General features: G+C 48.8%; 1 protein-coding gene across 3 annotated transcripts in view; it reads right to left on the reverse strand.

The window, feature by feature from the left end:
• The window catches only part of LOC146695013 (spectrin beta chain, non-erythrocytic 1), a 100,521-nt gene that overhangs the window by 12,456 nt on the left and 63,990 nt on the right, over positions 1-24,075 (reverse strand). For all 3 annotated transcript variants that reach the window (XM_085476929.1, XM_085476930.1, XM_085476928.1), the window contains 31 exons: positions 22,048-22,221; positions 20,818-20,909; positions 20,564-20,644; positions 19,522-19,637; positions 19,272-19,384; positions 18,982-19,169; positions 18,321-18,438; positions 17,931-18,089; positions 17,490-17,585; positions 17,153-17,359; positions 16,858-17,011; positions 16,620-16,771; positions 16,300-16,518; positions 16,136-16,216; positions 15,841-16,047; positions 15,547-15,758; positions 14,330-14,467; positions 11,063-11,183; positions 10,738-10,953; positions 10,238-10,657; positions 8,872-9,074; positions 8,614-8,704; positions 8,358-8,504; positions 7,763-8,026; positions 6,152-6,376; positions 5,559-5,648; positions 4,261-4,539; positions 2,559-2,689; positions 2,278-2,482; positions 1,728-2,102; positions 1,368-1,454 (listed from right to left, as the gene is read on the reverse strand). In XM_085476929.1, the coding sequence (XP_085333055.1) occupies positions 1,368-1,454; positions 1,728-2,102; positions 2,278-2,482; positions 2,559-2,689; positions 4,261-4,539; positions 5,559-5,648; positions 6,152-6,376; positions 7,763-8,026; positions 8,358-8,504; positions 8,614-8,704; positions 8,872-9,074; positions 10,238-10,657; positions 10,738-10,953; positions 11,063-11,183; positions 14,330-14,467; positions 15,547-15,758; positions 15,841-16,047; positions 16,136-16,216; positions 16,300-16,518; positions 16,620-16,771; positions 16,858-17,011; positions 17,153-17,359; positions 17,490-17,585; positions 17,931-18,089; positions 18,321-18,438; positions 18,982-19,169; positions 19,272-19,384; positions 19,522-19,637; positions 20,564-20,644; positions 20,818-20,909; positions 22,048-22,221 (5,361 nt within the window). The remainder of the gene's footprint in view (positions 1-1,367; positions 1,455-1,727; positions 2,103-2,277; positions 2,483-2,558; positions 2,690-4,260; positions 4,540-5,558; positions 5,649-6,151; positions 6,377-7,762; positions 8,027-8,357; positions 8,505-8,613; positions 8,705-8,871; positions 9,075-10,237; positions 10,658-10,737; positions 10,954-11,062; positions 11,184-14,329; positions 14,468-15,546; positions 15,759-15,840; positions 16,048-16,135; positions 16,217-16,299; positions 16,519-16,619; positions 16,772-16,857; positions 17,012-17,152; positions 17,360-17,489; positions 17,586-17,930; positions 18,090-18,320; positions 18,439-18,981; positions 19,170-19,271; positions 19,385-19,521; positions 19,638-20,563; positions 20,645-20,817; positions 20,910-22,047; positions 22,222-24,075) is intronic.

Genomic DNA, 24,075 nt, shown 5'->3' on the forward strand with positions numbered 1-24,075 from the left:
CAAGGCAGTGACGTTTACGTATCCTTTATTTATCCAGGTGAAAAGTCTCGTTGACATTTAAAATGTCTTCTTTCAGAGCGATCTGGCCAAGAGGATAATGCACATAATGCAACAGAAATCACCAGAGTTCTGCAAACATATTTGAAGTGCACAAAAAGCTGGATTGTTAGAATGTGATTACAATAACAGAGTTATGTGTAATTTTAAAATGTTACATTGAACCTCTTTGTAAACCCTGTTTACCAACATAAAGATCTTACACATGAAAAACACACGGAAACGTTGCAAATCCCTGTTTGGCAAAGCACCGGACCGCCAAACAAAAAGAGGCGGAGCCACGAGGTGTGCGAGCTGCTCAGCTGCTTCTCTTTCAGCCCAGCACGTCGCCTCCTCTCTGGAGTCAAATCCTCATTTGAAGGTTTTTCACCAACGTTTAATTAAACTGTCCAGATTTACAGAAACGTGACGCTGAGCCGTTTGAGGACACGCGAGAGCTGGAGGTGATGAGACTGCCTGTTCCTCGCCTGTAACCTCAGCTGACGGGCAAAGATGGAGTCACGCTTACACGTTTCTACAGCGAGCTCCGAGTGCAAAGAGTAAAAACAGTTGATATGAAAATGAGGCTTCGTGTCGAGCTCGACGGGCGCACGCAGCCGTGACTGTAGGAACACGCACGTCGTGAACAGTAACCTTCACACAAAGACGCTGATCTGAGCGAAACGTGTTAAGACTGCACATCTGGACTCTGTTTGTTACACTGCTGCACACTCGCATAAAAAGTGATTAAATCATTAAAAGCATGAAATTTATGAGTCCAAAAACGATCCTCACCTCAAACTGCAACGCCAGTTTCTCCGTTTTGGAAAAGTGGGCGGAGCAATCAGATATTAAACTTGCATTTTAATGGAGAGCGGTGAGCCGTGCACGATTCTGCACGCCGCGCACGGCAGCGACCACGCGCCCGTTCACCTCTGACGCTTAAACCTGAACTCTGGTTTTAAACGATTTTTCCTCATTATGGGAATAACACAAAGCTGGAAGTGTGTTCCCAGGATTTTGACCATGCCCTGTAACATCCTAAAATGTTTCTGGGAGTTCCAACGTTCCCTTCACCTCTCGATCTGTGACTCCAGCTCGTGTCCGAGTGTCTCAGAGAGCTAAAATTATTCATGTGACAAAGCGGCTGAGCTGCGCAGGAAGAGTGCGGTGTTAGTGCGGCAGCAGTGCAGCATGCGCGAGGCAAACAGCCTTTTAACGTGACGTCACGACATCAGCGCTTATTGGTCAGTAAGAGGAGGAGGAAGATCAGGGCGAGAGTGAACTGATGTGGTTTCTCTGCACCTCTGCTGCCCGACACCGAGGCTCACCTCTCCTTCTCGCTTCTGGATGTCGTCGGCTTTGTCTCCGGCGTACGCCGACTGCAGGCGAACGGCGTCCTCCTGAAGCTGCCGCACCTGCGAGGGAAGCAGCACGGAAACGTTTCAGCATACGGAACAGCTTAAAAACACACGAGGGAGGAAAAACTGAACATGAAGCTACAGAATCAGAGTCACGACAGTCTCCATCAGCATGCTCTAAATAACGTCACTGCCTTCATTTCTCATTGGACAATATCAGTTTATGAGTTTCTGATCGTTCAGCGAGAGGCAGACTGAAGATAATCAGGACGACCTCGTTTAACGGGACGAGAGCTCGGACAGGCTCGGCGGGAGACGAGAAATATTCACCTGCGTTCCCAGCGCCTGAATGTCGTGTTCGAAGGTGGTGTGCATCCTCTGCAGGGTCTCCACCGTGTTCTGGTCTCGGCCCAGCTCCTCCGGCAGCTTCTTGTGTTTGTCCAGGATGCGGTTGAGGATCTCCTTGGCGTCGTGGTAGAATTTGTGGAGCTCGTAGGAGGCGGCGAGGATCTGCGTCCGTGTGTCGATGAGCTCCAGCAGGTCGGCCCAGGCCTCGTTCAGGCCGTCCTTCCACTCCGCGATGGTGGCGGCGTCGCCGTGGCCGGTGTTGATCAGCTCGTCCGCCAGCTTGTTGACGCCATCCACGCGCTCCTGGCCGATGTTGCCCGTGTCGCGGGCGAATTCTCTGAAACGCTCCTGCAGCATCTGCAAGAGGAGAGGAAATAGAAATGGGCATGCTCACAAACGACGTGCTGCCTTAAAGTCTTTGTGACGTCCTGTTTTCACTCGTTTTTATATGGACACGTCGGGTTTTTATGCTTCCATAAGAACCTCAGAGGCGCCTGCACGGCGCGAGGAGGCGGCTGATCGAGTAACTCACGGTGACGTGCTCGTAGTCCTGTCCAAGCTCGTGCGATCCGGCCACCACCTCCCTCTCGGCGATCCACTGCTCGAGGTCGTCCACCTCCCGGTTGAGCTGGAAGAGGCGGAAACGCTCGTCCAGCTTCCCGCGGCGCTCCTCGGACAGATCCTTCAGGCCGGCGTACAGCTTGTCCACCTGAGACTGACGCATGCCGATGCGCTCGCTGCAGGACAGATTTTAAATCCTCATTATTCGCCAAGTTCATTCCTCTCTGTGACAAAGCAGGAAAACGACCTCACCTGTCGGGGTGCCCGGCAGCCACCAGGCCCCGGCTGGTGCTGGACAGCTGGTGGACGGTGTCGGCGTAGTCCTCCACCGCCTGCTCCAGGATCTGATGCTTCTTCAGCATGGCCACCGAACTCTGCTCGTCCTATAGACGCACACAGGCTGATTTTAGCAAAAGCAAAAGCTCAGATTTCTCTGGACTTTCCAACATGATTCAAAAAGAAACTAAATTAAAGAATCAGAAACAAGAAGTGAGAAAGGAGAGGAGATGCTGAGGAACAGAAAAGTGAAGGCAGTGGAAGGACAGCTGAGAAGAGTCGGGACTGTTAAACAGCTCTGACAGTTTCCCCTCACCTGCAGAGTTCACCTGAGACTGACGCCACAGAAAAACCAAAGTGAAAACATCACCTGCCTCCAGAGTTTTTAGAGTGAGCTGAGCAGCAGAAACAGTCTGATACCAACACAAAAGCAAAGAGAGGAAACAGGAGGTGCCCGAAAACCAAGAAAGAGGAAGTTTTTAGGCATGAGGACAGAAACACGGACCGACCGACTCTCTGTAACATCGTCTTTATTTAAATCGTGCAGGATGTTTCCCCAAGATGGTTCAAAGAGTCGAGGAGTGTTTGAGAAAAGCATGAAGCTGTTTAAAGATATTTTACAGCAAAGTTAAAAGGTTAAAAGCTGCAGTTCCTCCAACGTCCACTAGAGGCTCCAGCAGTGAGTCTGTCCCCGTAGACTCCCAAACATGTTCACAGCCTGACACACACACTGTTCTCTGTGGGTCATTTCCCCCCTTCATAAAAACTAGATTCAACTTTTGTCACAGATTAAAGATTAAAAGGAAGTAAAAGACAGGAAGTAGAATAAGAGTCTCTATATGCAGAGGACAGGTTTTCTGTACTGGAGGAGACACGTTAACAGTTTCTCTGGGGTTCATTTCAGGAGTCAGAGACAAATATAACAACTGCTTCATAACTCACCGGGTTAAGTTATATTTAGGCTTAAAACTTGCATTATTAGGGGCGTGGCCTCTTTGACTGACAGTTGGCTGTAGCCACTAGCTGTCTGCTAGTCCTGGTCTGGACCGTGTTAGCACAATAACCCCACAGCAGCCATATTATTGGTCGGATAAAGATGCTAAAAGTGCTCCAACAGAAGAAAACGGAGCGTCTGAGAAGTCGGAGCTCCAGTTTTGATGCACAGTGGAATTCTGATCAGCAGGTGAGATGCTCCCACAGTTTGATCACCAAACTTAACTCAGTAATCTGGCCTTCAAAACATCTAACAGTTGAAACAGAACAGACACCCACAGAGACATACAAGGAAAGCCTCAACAAACATACAGCCAATGAGATTAAGTGGCTGTAAGATTTTCATTAACGTCTTTTTTCCTGCTCAGAGATATCCAACGCTGCTCTCTAAAGCCAAGAGGACCGGGTCAAACACACTGTGCCTGAATGCAACACAGGGCTGCTGCAGGGCAGTCAGAGAGAACTGCAGGAAAAGAATCGGGGAAAATGTTGTCCTTAGAGATGCTTTTATTCTGAAAATCTGAACACATCCACCTGACTCTGTTTGGTAAGAGGATGTACTGAGGTGCCAGTGCACTAAAACCTGACTCAGGTTTCCATCACACAGCCGGATCTCACGTGTCAGAGCTCTGCTAGTTTGAAAGCGTCCGTCTTCTCCACACCCCCCCACGGCTCCTCCCCTCACCTTGGCCTTCTCCTCTGACATCATGTACAGCTCCTGCTCGCTCATCCAGGCCTCGGCCTCGGCGGCGTCAAAGTAGTACTGCTGCGCCTCGTGGGCCTCGCTGAGGCGGGTGTGGCGCTTCTCCGTCTCCTTCTTGATTTGCTCCCACAGCGACTGCAGGTCGGCGAGCCGCTGGCGGATCAGCTCGGTCGTCGGGCTGTCCTCGCGCAGGACGTGTTGGCTGCGCTCGAAGATGTCGTCATAGCGAGGCTGGTGGCCCTGGATCTCCTTCTGCAAGGTCTGTGAAGGTCAAAGGTCACAGAGAGGATTATATGAGGCTTTACTGCTTTTATATTGAAATATTGTAAAAATCCCAAATAGGGATGGGTACCGGTGTCCGGTGCCATCATAAACGGTAGTAACCAGACCGAAAAGCAGCGCACATTTCGGTGCTTTATTTCGGTGCTTTTTTTTCCTGAGCTGTGATACACTTCTAGCCAATCATTTTACGTTTCCGAGGATAGTAGGCGGGGCCAGGTACGTAAGTTCTGTTAGAGCAGAGCTACAGATTAAAAATGTCCAAGGCGAAGCGGTCAAAAGTCTGGCTGTACTTCACAGCAAAATATGTAAACTCAGCAGCAACAAGTGCTTTAAGATGATACTGTGACACTGTCAAAGGAGGTAACACCTCGAATCCGATGAAACACCTGGAGACGCATAGCGTTTTTTTTTTTAAAAGCCGAGAAATGCGCCGTATTTGATGGCAGCAGCAGCCGTTCTTCTCTGCGTGAGTAGCTTAATGTTGTTCCTGTGTAATTTACGTTGAGTAGGCTAACCACGTTATTACATTAATGCATGTAAGGTGAACTAGCAAACATCATCATAGCTACATGCAGCTGTCTTCTTGTTTGATGGCAGATACTCCCTTCACCCTGGACAAAAAGGCTAAAATGACCAAAGAAAAAGTGGAAAACAGTTAAACATGAGAGGATTTAAGTTTGTGTTTTTTCCATTGATTAAGCTTCCAGCCAAGAGTGATACCATATATGCCCCATAGCTGCAGAAAAGGCTAACATTGTTATCTTTTTACAAAAAACAGCTGAACATGAGAGGTTTTTGGACCAATTTTGTGTTCTCCATTCTTTAAGCACCGGTTTGAGCACCGTTTAAGCACCGGCACCATTTCAAAAGTACCGATTTGGCACCGGTATCGGATAAAACCTAAACGATACCCATCCCTAATCCCAAACAGGAAGTGCTTAGAAATAAAAACCATCAGCGTGAAAAACGTGCAGTTTGCAGGTAAAGGTGAGGCGTACCTGGTTCTTCTTGATCAGGAGCTGGACCGTCTGCAGGTTGTGTCCATGGTCGGTTGAAGTGGCCAGAGGCATCCTCTCCTCCACCCACAGCTACACACACACACACACACACACACACACACACACACACACACACACGTCACCTGTTATTCCCACATCAGTGTTATCAGTGTGACTGCAGCAGCTGTTGCAACTTCCTCTCTGACGCTTTTACTTCTGGTTCCTTCTCAGAAACGACTTCTGTCAAAAGTCGTTTCTGAGAAACGTGGAGACGACGTTTGTGTTCATGTTATTAAAACATGTGTGTCATCGTTAAAGGACCAAAATCACATTTAAAATTACATAAATTATTTATGTACTTTTTTGTGTTGTTGTAGTATTTAAAGGATATTTTCTTTAATTTTCCATTTCATGCATTATGACTTTTTTTGCTGAAGTTTTTCTTTGATTCATTTTCATTCATCTCCAAATTCGTTTACTTTTAATGTTTGACACAATATAATACAAATTAATCCATTAATTTTGTATTTTACTAACTTTTTGTTGGGCCCAGATGATTTTCACCTTCAGAGGTCGTTACATTAAAAACTTACGATCTCGTCCTCCACGTCTCGGTTGAACTGGTGGATCTCCCGGGAGGCCATGAGGTGGTCTCTCCTCTTCTTCAGTGGTTCCTGGAGCGTCTGGAACTTCCTCTCCACGGTGACTCTCTGTCCATCCACCTCCTCGGAGCCTTTCCCTTCCTGGCTGAGGGCCTGTGACTGTTTCTGCAGCTCCTCCACCTCCTTCTGACGTACATCCACCTGGCTCTCCAGGATCTGCAGGAGGACAGTTTACAGGTGAGACGGGGAGAAGACGCCGCTGCAGCCACAGACACGAGCGCAACCCCCCCCCCCAGAAAATATGTGAATGACGTCTAAGACAAACAGTTTGTTTCAACAGAGCTGAAAGTTTTTCTGATATTCGGTTCAATCGTCGGCACGATGTTGCTTTATTTGCATCTTTTTGCTTTAACGAGGAAAATGAAATAATTTAATAAAATACCTTCAGAAAATATTCTGATGAGGAGCAAATGCAAAGCGAGAAATATCCACCGAAAAATCTAAATATTAAAAAATGCAACAAAGACCTAAAAACTAAATAAAATCAACATTTTAAAAATAAAATACTATATAAGCAGCAAAAAGAAACCATAAACAAAAATAAATAAAATAAATAAGAGAAGCTCAAAACTCAGTTAATGAGTAAAAATGCAAAACAGTCAAAAATAGAGAAATAAATCAAATCATAAAGTTTGCATTAAAAATAGAATTCATGTATAAAAAGACAATATTAAATATAAATACTTTAAATTAAAAACAGTGTTGCTCACTGAAGAACCAAACAGTGTTAAAAAATTATAAATTTAAAGAATATAATTTTAAAAACTGGTTCTGAGGCCTCGTCTTATTTTCCTTCAGTATTGTCAAAAATGTAAAATAAAAAATCTCCTGACGTCCGAGAAGCGACTGACAAACACAACGAACGTCTGCAGCAGAAACAGGACAGCCTGAACTAAAATTAGAGCAGCGAGGAAGACGAGGAGGAGGAGGAGGTTTGTTTTCCTCTCTCTCTGTTTGACAGATCAAACACTAATGATCTCCCTCCAACACCACACACACGCTCCTGTTTTACCATCTCTGTGAGGACCTCCCTGTTACTCTTACATTAATAAAACCATCGTCGGCACCATCGAGGACCTCCACCTTTAAAACCATCATCAGTGGAAAAACGGCGAGGTCCTCACAAACACGGCTGTCCGCGCTCTCAGCGTGGGCTCGACACTCCAGTGAACGATTACGTAAGAGGAGCGAGTGTGAGGCTGAATTATGTAAAAGCTGCTTAGAAAGCATGGCGATGGAGGACTCGCAGTAACGACGAGCTTCGGATCAATCAATCAATAATTATCTGATTATGAAAAAAGCTGTTTCTGTGCAGAATAACACGAGTCAGGGGCGTGCCTAAAGAAGGGGGGGGGCTGGGGCCCAACCCGCCCTGCTGTTGAAATCAAAGGTCCAGGTTTCTCCTCCTTCATGCATCACTGCCAATACCAGTTTACAGGGAAACCCTCCGACAGCTGATAGAGTCAATAACAAAGTGTTTTTAGCCAACATCGTGCAGATATACAGTTTATAGTTCACACTGAAAGGAAACCTCGTCCTCACCTGCTGCTTCTTGAGCAGGATGTTGACCGAGGTGAGGTCTTTGCCGTAGTCGTCCGACTGCAGCTGCGCCTCCAGCCCGCCCAGCCACTTGTCGAGGTCGGCGCAGCTCTGCGTGAACAGCTCGGCCTTGTTGGCGTCGAACAGACACTTGGCTTTGGTCTGCGTGGTCGACTCCAGCTCGTCCCACATCGTCTGCAGGGACGCCAGCTTCTCCTTCACCATGGCCTCCGTGTCTGGTTTCTCTGCCATCAGCGTCTGCCCGTCCTGCGGCACAGGAGGTTTCAACCAATCGTCAGAGCAGAAAACAAGCGGTTGGTCTGGACTGGACAACGCTCCTGAGTTCAGGGATGACAGCTTAGAAACACGGCAGCTTTAAAACAGGCGATGTCACAGGGACTCTTTTACATATTTGTGCTGATATACGAGGATGTGTGACGTTTATGCTGCCAACTGAAAATGATGCTTTTGCTCTCAGTGATGTCACCCAGCACCGACAGGCTGCTCTCGTACTCTAACAGCTGCTGGGCTCATCTGTGCTGCGTACTTCAGTCCTCCGATTCCCTCCTCGGTCTGACTCCGCCTCCTCCCTGCTCACCTTGTTGATCTTGTCCAGCCACTCCTTGTTGGACTGCAGTTCAGCCATGAAGGCCTGGTGCTTCAGCCACTTGCTGTGGAGGTTCCTGGCCTCGTCGTACGACATGTCCTGAGCCGTCAGCATCTTCTCGTTGATCCACAGGGACAGCTGAGGACACACAGCCGGCAAACGAGCTCAGACACCAGCAGCAGCTGAAGCAGAGGCTAAGCCCTCCGCACTCTGGATGTTTCGTGTGTTTTGAATGGCGGCGCTTTACCTCCTGGCAGTCCTGCAGGAACTTCTGCAGGTCTCTGTTGTCCTTCAGCCTCGTCAGCAGGTCGCTGGCAGCCGCTCGGTTCTTCTTGTGTCTGCAGAACAAAAGTTATTTTGTTTCGTTTTTCTGCAAGAAGGTTAAAGTTTGTAAAGCTCACGTTTCCCTTTAACATCGTCACATGTATCGTAAACAGGAAATCATCAAATGATCCTCTCTCCCTTCCCGGATCGATTTCTCACACACTGACAGACTCTTGGTCACCTCTGGTCGATGGAGTCCACCTTCTCCTGGATGCGCTCGGCGTTGATGTTGTCGTCAGCGACCAGGCGGCGGCCGGTGTCGACCACGGCGCCGATCTTCTCCTCGTTGGCGTCCATGGTGGTCATGAAGTCCTCCTGCTTCTTGATAGCAGCCTCGGCGCCCTCCAGGGTGGTGGGCATCTCTGTATGAGCCAGGACGTACTCCTGGTGGAGGAACGCAGAGGAGTCGTTAAAAACTAGCATCTGGATGATGTCATAGAGAGGGGTGGGGCTTTTTCAAGCCTGTTCGAGGGGCAGCCAATCAAAACAAAGTCATCTTAAAGGGGTTGTTTCAGAATGAAATGTAAGAACAATCTCAAAACCATCGAACTTCTACGTTAAAGTGAAGGAAGCAGGCTGAGGTTGTTACACTGAGATGATCTCCGCCTGAGCCACAGCCACCAGGCTCCAGCTTAAACTTTAATTCGTCTGATGTAATCCTCCCATCTCCGCTAACTAATGAGCAGCCTGGCTAAGCACAGCCTTCATCATCATCATCATCATCAGGATTTCCACCATTTTGCCAGAGGAGGAGAAGACCGAACACAGAGACATTACCATTTGTTCTGGAGTTTTTATTAATTAATGTTCTGTGTAACTGGTAAAAGAAACGTAACATGTTCGCTTGAAAACGTGTGAGTGAGCTGAAGCGGACAGAAATGAGTTGCTGTAGATCACACGCTGAGGGTAAACACGTGGCTGTAATGGAGGCTTTTCACCAGCAGGTGGCAGCGTGTGACCTGAGAAAACAGCCGCACGACCAGAAACATTTCTAATCTGAAGTGTTCGAAATCACAGCTGATGATTCTTTGAATCCTGGACTGTGACGCAGGCCGAGGCCTCTGATCGCACAGCGAGCGCCATGCTCACGCTGCTCACCTATCACAGGGCTGGCTGAACTTCTGAACTACCTCACGTCCCGTCACTCTCGTCTCTCAGCTGAGCAGCTACTTGACCTTTGACATCCTCTGCGGGACGTTTGAGCTCTCTGACTGTGTGAAGCTCAGAGACTGAGGCGTCTTTATTTGATACCTCTGACTCACCGTTTCCAGCTAAAGGTTTTTATTTGGGTAAAAGTTATGCAAAGAAAGAAAGAAGCTGGATTCTGTCCCAGCATGCACTTGGGGTACAGAGGGAGAGATCTGGGCAAAAATCATGTGACGGTTGTCGCAGATCGGAGACTGTGAGCATCATTAATGCGACGGCGGTTCACTCTGTGCTCACATCACATGACCCTCTGAACCATTTCCTGTAGTCTGGTATCCATGGTAACTGAGGTTTCAGATTCTACACCGTGGAGCACAGGTGAGATGGAACGGCGAGCTCACCTGGTTGTTGAGGAAGGCCTCGGCCTGCTTGGTGTCCCGGAGGAACAGCTGGTAAGCGTGAGACTGGGACAGCAGGTTCTGCCGGTTCTCCCACATCTTGTGCAGCTCGTTCCAGCCGGTGTCCAGCGCCTGCAGCCGCTGTCGCAGGAACATGTACTGCGCGTCCGTCTGGCCCTGCGTCACCATCTCACCCATGTCCCTCATCTTCTGGTAGTCCTCCTCATAGTTGCGTATCTCGTTCTTGATGCCCTCGTGCTGGGCCAGCAGCTTCTCGGCCTCGGCCAGCGTGTTGGGCATGTCCTCAGAGGCGATGACCGTCTGCGTCCGCGACAGCCACGACTGGAAGTCGTCAAGGTCGCGCAGGAACTGCTGCAGCTTGCTGGCTTCGCCCAGAGACTCCTCCCGGTTCTTCAGGGTGTCCTGAAAACAGCCAGGAGATGATTAGCGGCACCAAATTCTCCGTTTGGTAGTTATATACAGACACGGGGAGAAAAGCCTACTTTCATCTCGTCCCAGACGCCGGTGATCTCAGCCAGACGCCCTTTGATGGCCTCGGACTGTTCCGGGTGTTCGGAGCCCAAACGCTCCGCCTCCTTTCCCAGGTCGCTCAGCTTGTCCTGTATGGCCACGAGGTCGCGCTCCATCCCCGTCAGCTTCCTCTGCAGAGCCATGACGCCGGCCAGGTCGTTCCCCAGCTCCTGGGTCGACTCGATCACCTGCACACAGACGGGGGGCAAAAAGATCGATCAGGCACCACAGAGTGGTTCGTGTAAAAATCACGCCTCTCGTCGTTCGCCGGTTTTGGTAATTTGGCTCTGTTGGTACCTTGGTCTTCTCTTTGATCCAGGACTTGGTCTCGTTGCACTCCAGGTGGTAGTTCTGGACTCCCAGAGCCGAGTTCAGGCTTTCCTTCTTCTGATCCACCAGATCTCTGAACTGACTCCACCTGGACACAGAAACACCGTCAACTCTGATTCGATTTACCTGCTCAGGAACGGTTTGATGCCGGTTAATCAGATCAACCCTGCAGCTCACTTATTATAAATGACATCAAAGTACAATTGAAACTCATTTTATTTACATTCTCAGTTTTAATAACAGCTTAACTCTGGTTTAGCCCCAACATTTGTTTTACGTTTAATGTTGAATATAAACCAACATTAAAGCTTTCTTTATTCTACGATTACAAATGTAAACCAAAAATTACAAGATATTCTGTTGCTTCCAGCTTTAGATCCAACCAGCACTGATCTTTAGTGTAGTTTTAAAAATCTGCTTCAGTTACTCAGACTTCATTAATCTCACATATAAGTATGACTCTATCCAAATCTGTTCCCTCTGGAGGACGCTGTAAAAGCTTCAAAGGAGTCTGAAACAAGTCAGGGAAGCTTATTTCAGACTGATGACAGGGATACTGAGGTGAGCTGCTGAACCTTCTTGTCAGTTAGCGCTGCTGTTTTTGTTGCTGTTAGCTTCTGTTAGCTGCTGCTAGCTGCTGTTAGCCAGCATTGGTAAACCTTTCTCTGAAGTGAAGCTAACATTGTTGGACTCCTAGACTTTAACTGATTAAGTGTTCATATGATGTGAGAATGTAGCCAAACTATTTATCAGAGGAAAAGTGTCATTTTTAGGACACTCGAGGCTAACATTAGCTCACAGATGCTAGCTTATAACCAGCTGATGTTTAGCCAGCCCTCTATGAGGGCAGGGTCACATGATTAATTGTGTCCATATCGGCGGTACTGCATAAGTAGCCGGTCTGTAACCACACACATAAACTGATTAGACATCTCCGTCTCTGTATTCAATATGGCGGAGCAACATGTATTTTTAATGCTGAGAGACATAATTACACCTAATCAATGAATATTTATGAGTAAAACATTCTTTCCTATTAAATAACCTAAAATAATTACCAGTATACAGTGGGGCAAAAAAGTATTTAGTCAGCCACCGATTGTGCAAGTTCCCCCACCTAAAATGATGACAGAGGTCAGTAATTTGCACCAGAGGTACACTTCAACTGTGAGAGACAGAATGTGAAAGAAAAATCCATGAATCCACATGGTAGGATTTGTAAAGAATTTATTCGTAAATCAGGGTGGAAAATAAGTATTTGGTCAATAACAAAAATACAACTCAATACTTTGTAACATAACCTTTGTTGGCAATAACAGAGGTCAAACGTTTACTATAGGTCTTTACCAGGTTTGCACACACAGTAGCTGGTATTTTGGCCCATTCCTCCATGCAGATCTTCTCGAGAGCAGTGATGTTTTGGGGCTGTCGCCGAGCAACACGGACTTTCAACTCCCGCCACAGATTTTCTATGGGGTTGAGGTCTGGAGACTGGCTAGGCCACTCCAGGACTTTCAAATGCTTCTTACGGAGCCACTCCTTTGTTGCCCGGGCGGTGTGTTTTGGATCATTGTCATGTTGGAAGACCCAGCCTCGTTTCATCTTCAAAGTTCTCACTGATGGAAGGAGGTTTTGGCTCAAAATCTCACGATACATGGCCCCATTCATTCTGTCCTTAACACGGATCAGTCGTCCTGTCCCCTTGGCAGAAAAACAGCCCCATAGCATGATGTTTCCACCCCCATGCTTCACAGTAGGTATGGTGTTCTTGGGATGCAACTCAGTATTCTTCTTCCTCCAAACACGACGAGTTGAGTTTATACCAAAAAGTTCTACTTTGGTTTCATCTGACCACATGACATTCTCCCAATCCTCTGCTGTATCATCCATGTGCTCTCTGGCAAACTTCAGACGGGCCTGGACATGCACTGGCTTCAGCAGCGGAACATGTCTGGCACTGCGGGATTTGATTCCCTGCCGTTGTAGTGTGTTACTGATGGTGACCTTTGTTACTTTGGTCCCAGCTCTCTGCAGGTCATTCACCAGGTCCCCCCGTGTGGTTCTGGGATCTTTGCTCACCGTTCTCATGATCATTTTGACCCCACGGGATGAGATCTTGCGTGGAGCCCCAGATCGAGGGAGATTATCAGTGGTCTTGTATGTCTTCCATTTTCTGATGATTGCTCCCACAGTTGATTTTTTCACACCAAGCTGCTTGCCTATTGTAGATTCACTCTTCCCAGTCTGGTGCAGGTCTACAATACTTTTCCTGGTGTCCTTCGAAAGCTCTTTGGTCTTGGCCATGGCGGAGTTTGGAGTCTGACTGTTTGAGGCTGTGGACAGGTGTCTTTTATACAGATGATGAGTTCAAACAGGTGCCATTCATACAGGTAACGAGTGGGGGACAGAAAAGCGTCTTACAGAAGACGTTACAGGTCTGTGAGAGCCAGAGATTTTCCTTGTTTGAGGTGACCAAATACTTATTTTCCACCCTGATTTACCAATAAATTCTTTACAAATCCTACCATGTGGATTCATGGATTTTTTTTCACATTCTGTCTCTCACAGTTGAAGTGTACCTCTGGTGCAAATTACTGACCTCTGTCATCATTTTAAGTGGGGGAACTTGCACAATCGCTGGCTGACTAAATACTTTTTTGCCCCACTGTATCTTTAAAGTGTCTTTATTGACATGAACAGACTTTAATAACCGCGGGGTTGTGTTCAGTTTTTCTGTTAGCTTAGCTCAGTTTATCAGGAAGAAACAGGTTTGAAGCCGACCAGGATCCAGGAGTGTCTGGAAGTTTTTCCACTGAGACGGAGCAAAGCTGGTGTTGCTTTATAAATATTTCATATCAAAGTGAAATAAGAAAAGTTTAGAGAAATGCTTTCATGTTTTCAGCCAAACATCACAAACGTATCCAGATGCAGACCTGCTGGATACACGGACCGCTCTGGTTCAATCAAAGCTCTGATTGATTATTTGTCATTTAAAACAGGTAAAAATACATTTTTTAACCTCAGTCCAGCTTCACTTCCTGACTCGTCTCTGATCAGCTGCTAAATAAAGTTTTCACTGTGACTAAAAGTTTCTCAGCTGACCGACGTGCTCGCGTTCCTCTCCGCCATCTTCTTCAGTCTCAGATTGGTTTCTTTGTCGTTTTTAATCTCGCTTCCTTCACAAGCCTAATCGCCGTGCTGTCATCAGATTCCTGATAATCCCAGTTTGATTACCTGGTGTTGAGTTTGTCCTGCTGGGCTTTGATCTCCTTCTCGCTGGGATGTCCACTGTGGATCAGCTGCCTGGCAACCTGGTTTACCACGGCAACCCGGGACGCCTGGCTGTTCATCTCCGGCTCCAAACTCTCGAACCTGAACAGAGACGGTTAGTCGGACGTCACGAGGATCATCAGCATGAATATTTCAAAAAGATGCAAACCCTGTGAATCCATATTGCAAACAACAAACAGCTGCAGGACAGTTTTCTTTGTCCTAACGGCCGATCAGGAGAACCAGGATGAGAGGTCACAGGTGTGAGCAGGAGGGCTGCTTTAACTCTCCCAACAACGTATCAAAGTCGGATTTTACACCAAAGGTTTGAGCGGCTGAATCTGGCCATGAAAAGCTTAGAAACAGTCAAACAACGACAGTTAATGCCAAAGAAAAGAGTTTAATCCTGAGGTGGACCTGTTCTCATTTACAGCTCCGTGTTTTTATTCCTGCTGCAGAGATCAAATTAAACCTGAGCTCGTAAAACTCCAGTTTTAATCAGACTCCGGTTCATTCAAAAAGTCTTTTTTCATGGGGGCGTGCGATGGGTTTGACTGCTTTTATAACACAGGTGTGTCTGTCGCTGTAATTCAACTTGCTGACTAATGGTGACCGGTCCAGGGTGTGTGCCACCTCGTGCCCGACCCCGAAGACCAATCGAACCTCCCCAAAACTCTCAGTGAGTTTAATGATGCAGGGAACCTGCTGGAGTCTGAGCCTGGTCCTCACAAGGGCAGTTAAACACACACACACACACACACTCAACCAGCATCTGGGATCGGATCCATGTGACGTTTTGTGGTCGAACAAAACAGAGACAAGCAGCTGAAAACCCGAGAAGAAGGCTGCTGTGAACGAACCATGTAACCACACACACACACACACACACACACACACACACACACACACACACACACACACTCTGAAGAACCTGTGTCTGGTGTAAATAACAGTTTACTGGTCTGTTCCCACAGCTTCCACTGCTGGAACATTATCTCTGGCCCTGCTGAGAGGAGAGGGCAGAATATTTGATGGAGCAGTAAAACACCCCGTAACTGAGCCGTTAAATGAGCGCGCTGACTGTGGGCGTAACCCGGACAGGGTGGGCACGGCGTGCGTTTGCATGGAAATCTGATATTTTCCGTTATTCTTCGACGATCCAATGGCGGGCCGGTTCTTACCGGTGCTGGACGACCTCCAGGTCCTCCAGTTTCTCGGGGATGTCCATGCTGTTGAGCCACTGCTCCTTCTCGTCAATCCACACCTCGCAGGCGTCGGCTTCGCTCATCATCTTGTAGAGCGCCAGAGCGTCCTGCAGCGCCTGTTTCCGGAGCCGCGTCAGCTCGGCCACCTCCTTGTAGCGCTCCTCGATGCCCGCCAGCCGGCTCTGAACCTGCGAGCACACAAACCGTCAGCGAGGTGCGTTCTGGGATTTTGAAGCTTTACCTGGTTCGAAGCTTTGCTGCGTCCGTCACCTCCTCGGAGTTGGCCTTCTCGGGCGGCAGCGTCCGCGACTGCTCGTGCAGAGCGTCGATGACGGGCCGGTAGCTGCCGATCTCCTCGGCCACGTCCTTGTGCTTCTTCACCAGAGCCTGAGTGGAGAACTCGTCGTGGCCGACGTCGACGCTGGAGACGATCCGCAGCACGTCCAGCATCCACGTGTCGATGTCGTCCGCATCAGCCTGCAGACGGAAAAACAAACAGCACGTTTACCTTCCTGTGCCAGGCGAGTTCAGTCGCTGGTTTCTGACACTGGGAGAATGTTTTCACCTGGAACTGGTGCTGGTTGCAGGCCTCCTGCAGGCGGGCCTTACGGACAGCGGAGAGATGCTCCAGAGCCGCCCACTGTTCCTGCGGGAGGTTGGAGGGAAGGCGTTAGGAACAGGCGGGGATTCAATCGTGTCGTGTGTGACCGCGGCACAGGTGCGTCGTACCTGGATGTCCTTGATTCGCTCTTTTATCTTGTCGGCTCCAAAGTGGTTGTCGGCCACCAGCTCCTCGCCCTGTTTGATGGTCTGCTGCAGGTGGGCGGCGCGGCCGGTCATCTCGTCTTCAAAGGCTTTGTGCTGGCTCAGCAGTCGCAGCGAGCCCGTGAGGTCCTTCCCATAATCCTCGGAGGAGAGGATCTGCTCCTTCTCCCTGATCCACCCCTCCTACAGACCCCACACACACCCACGCTTCAGTCACACCTCCTCAGAGCAGGAGCTCAAACCACCGATTTACTACAAATAAAATAACAACAACAACTGATCACCTCTTCAGCCATTTCCCAGAAGAACTTCCACAGGCGGCGGGACTCCTCAAGGCGCGCTCGCCGCTCAGCCGCCAGCTGGTTCAGCTCCTGGTAGCAGAACTCGAGGTGAGCGACTCGGTCCTTGATGATCTGAGGGTCACACGGCTTGTAATCTGAGGAGGAGGAGCAGGAGGTGAGATGGAGGTGTTACTGGAGAACAAACAGCTGGAGCTAAGCGGGTAAAGTCTGCGTGTCGCACCCTCGGTGTCGCTGGCAAACTTCTGAGCGTTGCGGTTGACGTTTCGGACTCGGTCGGCCTGGATGCTGATGTCCGCCTCCACCAGGGCGTGCTTCTGCAGCAGGTCCTCCACGCCCAGCAGGTGCTTCCCGTAATCCTGAGACAGCAGCAGCATCTGGAGGTGGAGAGCACAGGGGCGGAGGTTAAACCAGCAGCAGAGCACAAACACGTGTCCTCAGAGGACGAGTAAAGAAATAAGAACGACCAATCAGGAAGACAAAGCCACTGATAAAAGATGGCGGCCGTCCCTCCGTACCTTCATCTCGTCCATCCAGTCCATGATGTAGAGCATCTCCTGGAAGACTCTCTGCAGGCCCAGGTTCATCTCCAGCCGCTGCCTGCGGGCCTTCAGCAGCTCCAGCAGATACTCCCACAGCCGGATCACGTTGTCCTTCCTAGCTGTGATGCGTTTGATGTCATGGTAACTCTCCGCCTCCAGCTCCTTTGCCACGGCAACCACCGCCTACACCGGTGATAAGGAGGAGATGATAAGGAGGAGAATGACTTTCTAAGCTTTCACTCCGTCACCTGTGACCTCCGCCTAAACCAATCAATACGGGACGTCAGACGAGACGAGCAGGTGACGGACTCACCTGAACTCGCTCCTCGTACGCAGCGATGTCCGTTTCTATGGCTTCGTGTTTCTTAGTAGCAGCTTCCACGGCCTGAAGGTCGAATCCAAAGTTATCCTGAGGGACGACAAAGGAAAGGAAACGAGGAGAGGAGAGAGGAAACGAGGAAGACACAGAGGAAACAACATGAGGAGGGGACAGGGGAGGGAATAAGGATAAAGGAGAGGAAGGGAGTGGGAAAGAAAAAAGGAGATGAGGAAGGGAATGGGGACAAAGAGGAGAGAGGAAAGAAAATAATAAGGATATAGGAAACAAGAAGAAGATGAAGATAAGAAAGGATACACGGAAAGGGAAGGAAAAGAGGAAAGGAAACATGGAGGTGATGAGAGGACATAAAGATCAATTAAAATGATTCCTATAAAAGGTTTCGATCAAAGGTGACCCGGGCGGAGCCGAGCGTACCTGTGAGACCAGCCTCTGGTTCTCGCTCAGCCACGTCTCCCTCATGGCAGCTTTGCGGTCGAAGCGTCGGGCGAGTTGCTCCAGTTTCTCCTGACGAATCAGCTCCGTCCTCAGAGCCAGCTCCCGTTCGTGCTCCGCCTTCTCCAGACGCTCCCACGCCTAAAACAAACGCACACAGGAGCAGGTCTTTACATCTGTCTGAACATCTGGATCCGAGCAGTTCTGAACCTTTACAGGTTTGGACTCAAAGCCAGGTCGACACATCCAGGCGTGACTCTAAACCGTCCAATCAGCTCGCTTCGCCTCTCAGGGCAGATTAATGTAAAATAAACATTTAAAGGCTCCATTCTTGAGCTCTGACACAGAGCTGGAGGCGGGGCGGCCGGGTACCTTGTTGATGTCGGAGATGAGTTTGCCCTCTCGGGGGGTGTAGACCTTCTGGTTGTTCGCCCTCATCTTGCTCTGGATGGTGAACAGAAGGACCTCCAGGTTTCCCTTCTCTGTGAACCTGAAACACAGCAGCACAAACTCAGCCGTCTGAACCCTGCAGAGGAGTCTCCGCCGCTGCTGTCGGCTCAGTGTAACGGGAGGAACGGCGAGTCTTTTTGCTTTGCTCTCAGATGTGCGACTCGTTCCAGGAAAACTATTAAACGTCAGGTTTGTTTCATCTCCTTTAAAGCAGCTGTGCACTGCTTCCTGTTTGTGTGTCGTGGTTACACACACACACACACACACACACCTGAAGCACGTCTAACTGTCTGCGCTGCACTGATGGCTCCGCCCAATCTCTCCATCATCTCCAGGCCTGTCTTTAGTCTCCTCATCTCTGTAATTCTGTCTCGCTCCACCTTTGAGTGTCTATTCATCTTAATCTCCACCTGCCTGGATGTGCAGGTGGAGATTCCTCTACAAAGAGTTCGCTGCTGTGTGCACAACCATCCGGCACATTAAGCGCGCCGCTTGTCGTTGTTACCACTTCCTGTCTAAATTAATTAAAAACGCTTCTCGTCTGTTTCCATGGCGATGTCTCGCATTAAAAGCAGATACTGACTTTGGGGGCTTCTCCACGGTGCGGTAGGTGTTGAAGGCCTGCAGCTGCTGCTGGACTCCCACCAGAGAGTTGGCAAACTTCCTGTTGTTGAGGATGATGATGGTCTGTTCGATCCACTCCAGCAGGTCAGACGCCAGAGACTCGTACTTCTCGATCATCTTCTCCGTCTCGATGGCGTTGTCCAGAACCTGAAGGGAAAAAACCAACGTGAGCTTAACGTCTGGTATATTTCAGGAAAGAAAGTGTTTAACGAGACGTTTTGTTTCTTTGTTCTTTAAAGTCGTCGTCACCTTCCCAATTCTCTTGCCCTCCACCTTCAGCGCCTTCATCTTGGAGAAGTAGTGGTAGTAGGTGACCACGTAGGTGATGATGGACTTCTCATCAGGGTGGTCCACACTGATGTCTGCACACGAGCATGAAGAGCGCAGATTTAACATGTCGTGTGTGTGTGTGTGTGTGTGTGTGTGTGTGTGTGTGTGTGTGTGTGTGTGTGTGTGTGTGTGTGTGTGTGTGTGTGTGTGTGCGCGTGCCGTGGCTTACCCTCGGGGTCCAGCAGCTTGGTGAGGCCCAGGTGCTGCTCGGCCAGGTTGAAGGCATTCTGCAGATTGTAGTGAGCGTTTGATTTCTTCAGCTTATCGAAGTCGATCAGGTCTGGTCTGCAGACCGGAAACAGAAGGAGAAAGGTCAAAAGGTGACGTGATTCCAGCTCTACTCGCAGACATCGTCACACGCTGATGGCACGCAGGCTAAAATGATCCCTGTCAGAGTTCAGCGCATTAGCTCGAGTTGTCTGGATGAATTAGGAAGCTCAGATTTTTTGCTGTCGCCATCTTGGTGTTGATAAACTGCAGGTGAGAAGTAACGCGTGAACCTGAGGAACTAAGGACAGAATGGGCTGTGAGGTCAGTTTATGATCATTGATATGCAAATCGTCATGATTTATGAGTACCATTCACAGAAGTGGGGAATGGCTGCAAACACAACATTGTAAGATGCTGTGCAGATGAAAAGTTTCAGCCTGTCTCAGCAATGCAAAGGTCCCAGCATCCAACATCACCCTGGAGGATAGGGAGGCACTCAGAAGTGGGTGATGGGTTGTCTGAAGCAGTCAGAACAGGACGCTGCGTCTGACCGGACCTCGGTACTGCTAACGAGACGCTGCCTTCCTTTTTCATCAGGATGTTTTCGTCTCATCTCTTTTTGTGACTAACGGAACTTTAGTCTTTATGTTTCCGCCTTCCCTCCATCAGGATTAGAGGTTTAAAGAAAAACAAGTTTGTCCACAAGTGAAAGTTTTGTAGAAGCCTGCGTACATCACACCTAATAAACTAAAGAAAGGAAGGTTTTAAATCTTAATGAGCTCTGAAGGACGCCGCGGTAAAAGCTCCCACGAGCTCCTGCTGTGGTGTTGGAGTGTTCGTCTTCGTAGAGAGTTCCTCTAAAAATCATTTTAATCTGTTTTTTAAAAATGCGATTAAGCAGAAGCCAGTGTTTCCATCAAACGTCAGATTTCTCCACTCGGAGAAGCGTGTGCCGGGTTTCTCTCGACCCTGCGCAGCACCTGCAGCAGGCTGAGCCCTACCTGTGTTTGTGGATGAGGGCGTTGAAGGCCATCCCGTCCCTCCAGCTGGTGGTGAAGTTGTGGATGTTGACATTAGGATATCTGCAAAGAAGAAATCATCATAAATCCATCTAACCATGTCAGAGTAATGACATCAACGTGCTGAAAGTGAGCTGCGACAGCCCCCCCTCGACCCGCCTCCCTGGACCCACAGCCAATCACAGTCCGCGCAGAGTCGTATAAGAAACTTTCAGGAGAGGAACCGAAGGACTCACCCTGCCGTCTTCATCTGACACCAGAGCAGCAGAGCGTCTTTGGCCGACTTCTTCTCCTTGTTGTCCTCCGTCTCCACGCTGATGTCCTGGATCTGAGGCGCACAGTTTAAAGAAGCAGTCAGCTTTAGGGTTAAACCGACTCCGAGGACTCTCACAGCTTTTTAAAGATGAGACAAAGTACGCAAAATGTGCTGAACAACATCTCTGCAAACCAGAAACGTCCTCATTTTCCAAAACGTCCCCCAATTTCCTGAAAACCTCAGTGTGTCCTTACAAAGACACACGAGCCTACAGACGTAACCATCTCACCTTCATTGATGGACGTCCATCAGTTTGAGTCCGACAGCTCGAATGATTCGAGCACAGCTGATGCGTATATGAAACCAACTGTGGTCCTGCTATCGGTCTGCACTCGCTCCTCCACCGCAGGATTTTAAACCGTCATTTTTTAATCCTCACAGCTTATAAAAGCTAAATCCTTTTCACCCAACTGTTCACTGCCCCAGTGACATCGACCGTCAGCATACAGTAAAACCACGTCACAGGAAGAGCCGGGGCTTCGGATTTCACCTGATTGTGTTTAACGAGTCTGAAGCTAACAAACAGCCGCCTGGTTTGTGACGGATGAAGTGAACATTTTACCACCAACTTCACTTCAACTCGTCAGTTTGCAGCAAAATATGCCGATTTTTAAACTCACTACTTCATAATCATATTAAGGGATTAGTTTCCAGTGTAGCAGTGCTTTCACTTCTATGTGAAATAAACTGTAATATTAAAGGTGTCAGATTTGCCATTTTGCATCTCGTGTCAATAACTGGTTCAACGTGTGTGCGAGTGAGAATATACTCGGTGTGTTATGGGATGCAAAATAGTCTTTGGATGAAATCCTACAGGATGCAAAACAGCATCGATGTGAAAGGTTCAACAGAGGAAGTGCTTCATTATTTTAGGGATGCAAAATGGCACATAAGACTTTTTCTGTCTCACAATTGAAAACTGAGAAGTTTTGAGGACACAAAATCACAGACGGACGTAAACGGTGTCGTTTGTCCCCCATGGAAAACACCAGCTTCTCTACTTCGGTCACAGTGGATATCTTTAGTGTTAGGGATGACTGTAATGACGTCTTTTGGGATGCAAAATGGCGCCCAAAAAAGAGACACACCACACTAGCAGGTGATGACCCAGTCTGGTGTTGGGATGCAAACTTGCTCAGCTGCCTGTTACCTGGAAGCGGAGGATGATGGTCCAGATCAGGCCTAAAGTGAGGCGATGGTTTCCGTCGACGATGTCGTGGGAGCCCATGTTCTCCAGGTGAACCCTCTGCTCCTTCAGGAACTGCAGAGCCTTGTCCACGTTTTCCAGGCAGTGGATCCTCATACGACCCTTCGTGGGTTTCGGCTGAAACGACAACAAAAACAGGAGTGAGGTTTTTTTTAAAGAACCCGCAGAAACCAGAAACCGTGAACCGCGTCAGGCCGCCGTGTGTGAACAGCTGCAGACACAGCTGAACGCTTTCAAACGGACATTTTCTGTTTTATCATCTATTTATTGCTTCATGCTGCAGCTGCGCTGGTGTCCTGAGTTTATATCCCTCCAATTGGAAACGTCACAGATTTACAGATCATGGCTTGAAACGTCCACGATCGCCAAGCGACAGACAGGAGATCTGAGGACATTACACACGCTGTACTCTGGAGCACTTTGGGCATTTCTGCCATATAAGTTTCTATATTTGCTTTAGTTTTGGTTGATGAGCAGCTTTTAAAAAGAGATGGCGGGGTCCGCCCACCAGGGGGCGCTGCAAGTGGGACCTGAGAAACTGGCGTTGGAGCACTTTAGTCACTTTTGCCGTTTGACTTCAGACTGTGGGCTCGAGCTGCTGATCAGAGAATCTTTGTTGATGATTTCGATTCATTTTCAAACTAAATCTGAGGCTTGAAGCTTTATGATCGTGATGATTTGGTGCTTTTTAAATCATATCTGACTCCAAATTTGAGGTTTTACGGATTTGATGCTCTAATTAAAGAATTGATATGGATCATCCTGGGCTCTTTCCTTTCTCTGTTTCTGGGCAGTTCACCCATGAAACTGTGCAGGTGAGGCGATTCCTGTCCCGGAGAGGAAACGGAGCCCAGCGTGCCCGCAGTCGTGGAACGCCCGTGAGCCTCGGTTTCCCAGCAGGCGGAGCAGAAGACGCCGAATGAGGAGGACTCGGCTGTGATTATGACCAAAGGATTTACAGGACGATTTAACGCTGCGATAACCCAGTTTACTGTCGAGCTTCAGCCCCGAATCATCAGCCAGATGTTTGACAGTTCAGCTGTCGCACAACAAACGGACGCGACTCCACCCAAGCTGAATGTGACATCGAGTCAGAAACAGGAGTTCGCTGCTCTCAGGGTCAGGATGCTGTGACATCACGGAGAGTCTCCAGCTGACACAGGTGAGGCTGTGCACACCTGCCTGTGTTTCATGGACGTTGCTGAAAGCGAGCCTCTCGGACGGCTCTGACAAATTCAGGAAGGCGATGTTTAAATTTGGATGAAATCCCGAAATATAAACTAAACACAGGACAAATAGAAGTCGACGATAAAATAAATGTCAGAGCAGCCACGTTACATCCTGCAGCACACACACACACACACACACACACACACACACACACAGCGGGACAGAGGCCAACAATAACACCGCAGACGTTTCTTTTTCCCCACACGGACACAAACGGCTCAAAGTCGCTCCGTGATTCAGGACCTGGACTCGGACCAGAGGGATTTTTTGGACGATGCCGGCGGTCACCTCACGCTGACGCTCATCAGCACCTTCAGCCATGAAAACAAACCATTTCACCTCCCTCAGGAGCGGGTCCCACTCCGGAGCGGGAATTTCCACGCGGAGAAGGTTGGAGCGGCTTTCAGGCTGGAGCATCGCGCCGTGTCATGAAACGGGGGCGGCCTGTTTGTGTTGTGAGTGACTGCGGTGAGACTGATCGGAAACCTTTTCCCAAATAGGACCTGAGCCAAGCCTGAAAGGCCCCCTCAGAGTAACCCTGGAGTGAGGAGGACAGTGATGGATGTTTTTTATAACACAATACTGCAACGGGAGGCCTGAACAAGTCCAACAAAAACGCATCTTACTACCAAATGCTGCCCAGAAAACATCAGCGATCCTGCTGTGGGACTCTGACATGTTCCCTCATTATCATCCAGCTACAGGAAACAACACGCGGTGTGGATTAATCCGCCTCTGAAA

Source organism: Copadichromis virginalis, linkage group LG13, assembly GCF_057382275.1.
Source record: "Copadichromis virginalis isolate Kocher_CV1m ecotype Utaka linkage group LG13, C_Virginalis_male_GT1.1, whole genome shotgun sequence".
Lineage (NCBI taxonomy): Eukaryota > Metazoa > Chordata > Actinopteri > Cichliformes > Cichlidae > Copadichromis > Copadichromis virginalis.